The sequence below is a fragment of the Trichechus manatus genome, unplaced genomic scaffold, assembly GCF_000243295.1.
Source record: "Trichechus manatus latirostris isolate Lorelei unplaced genomic scaffold, TriManLat1.0 scaffold00026, whole genome shotgun sequence".
NCBI classification, from domain to species: Eukaryota; Metazoa; Chordata; class Mammalia; order Sirenia; family Trichechidae; genus Trichechus; species Trichechus manatus.
The window spans coordinates 13,924,420-13,926,131 of record NW_004443962.1 but is presented as its reverse complement, the minus strand read 5'-3'; the positions used below and the strand labels follow the sequence as shown (position 1 = coordinate 13,926,131).

General features: G+C 43.8%; 1 protein-coding gene across 1 annotated transcript in view; it reads left to right on the top strand.

Annotated features, from left to right (window-relative positions):
* The window catches only part of UPK1B (uroplakin 1B), a 25,272-nt gene that overhangs the window by 4,484 nt on the left and 19,076 nt on the right, over positions 1–1,712 (top strand). The window contains exons 4-5 of the mRNA XM_004373663.1: positions 219–241; positions 938–1,060. Of these exons, the coding sequence (XP_004373720.1) occupies positions 219–241; positions 938–1,060 (146 nt within the window). The remainder of the gene's footprint in view (positions 1–218; positions 242–937; positions 1,061–1,712) is intronic.

Here is a 1,712-nt window from a genome sequence, read left to right as displayed (position 1 = left end):
AGGTCCCTTCAGTCTGAGTTAAACCATTAAGTCTGGTCTTTTTACTAGAATTTGAGTTCTGTGCTCCACTTTTCTCCTGCTTCATCAGGGACTCTCTGTTGTGTTCCCTGTCAGGGCAGTCATTGTGGTAGCCAGGCACCATCTAGTTCTTCTGGTCTCAGGCTGATGAAGTCTCTGGTTTATGTGGCCCTGAAAGGTTGGCGATTTAAACCCGCCAGCTGCTCGTCAAGAGAAAGATAAGGCAGTCTGCTTCCGTAAACATTTACAGCCTTGGAAACCCTATAGGGCAGTTCTACTCTATCCTAAAGGGTTGCTATGAGTCGAAATTGATTTGACTGAAATGGGTTTGGTTTGGCTTATGTGTCATGCATTCTAATCTGCATATTAATAACATACGAAATTTCATTTAATCCTCATAGTAACCCTATGAAATAGGTATTATCACTATTGTCATTTTATAGACGGAAAAAAAATGAGATTTAAAAAGGTAAAGTAACTTGTCCAAAATTAGTTAGACAGCTGGTAAGTGAAACAGCAAGGATCCCAAGCTCAGGCAGCCTGACTCCTGGGTCCCAAGCTTGTAACCCCCATGCTCTTCACTACTCGACCATGACCACCCTCCTTCCAGTGGGATGATCACTATTCCACCACATCTAAGACTCACTTCTTCTCCTTTTTTCCTTTTCTGTAGCCTACACCACGCTGCAATGCCTGTCCATCACAGTGTCACTCACAGATCTTCTCCCTAAATGGGGAATTCAACAGCCAGAAGCAGCCTCATCCCCACCCAAATCCCTACTTGGTGCCTCTGAGCACAGAGTTGCTCCCCACAGCAGACAATGTTCAATGTCCAAGCAACAGGCTGAGAAGACTACGTCCCCTCCCTGGGGATTAATGTTGCTAACTCTCTCTTTTGTGTTGTCTCCTCCCTCTGTAGTTCACAGCCAACCTCTTCCTGAAGCAGATGTTGGAGAGGTACCAAAACAACAGCCCTCCGAACAATGATGACAGGTGGAAAAACAATGGAGTCACCAAAACCTGGGACAGGCTCATGCTTCAGGTAAAGCCTCATAGTCTTGGGGAGATGCCATTTTGTTTCTAAACCAGGTTCCAGGAGTGTATGGTTGGGAGTGAATTCCATATATGAAGACCACAGACTCCAGGGGGTTTTCCAGAAAGAGTCTTGTATAGGCAAATTCATCTATTCCTCTGTTTGTTGGCAAGGGAGAGCCTTCACATGACTAAAACCCCTAGATTTAGATTTTATTTCAAGTCATGATGTTGATTAGCTTCCATTTATAGGGATAATGGCACTGTAAAAAAAATTAGATTAATCACACATTCTGCCCCTTAGAACTCAGGTTTCATTTACATAAGAAGAAAAATGTTCCTCTCCTCCTTGCCCTCCACAGTGAATTCCTGTGACAATTGCTATCTGTTTTGCTTATTTGGTAACTTTCCACACCTCCTATGGGCTAGTCCAGCTAAGTACTCTGAGCTTCAACTTGATCTGATTGCCCACTTTTCTCTAACTGGCAATCATATGTTCTAAGTCCAAGTTTACTTCAAGTACCATCAAAAGTCTAAGTCTTTCAGAACATCCCTCATCACCTCCGTATCACCCTATGTATATAAATTGTTACCCGACATTTCCCTACATACCCTCTAATCTGCCCAACTTTCACACTGACCCCTGGTCCCCTCCCCATCCC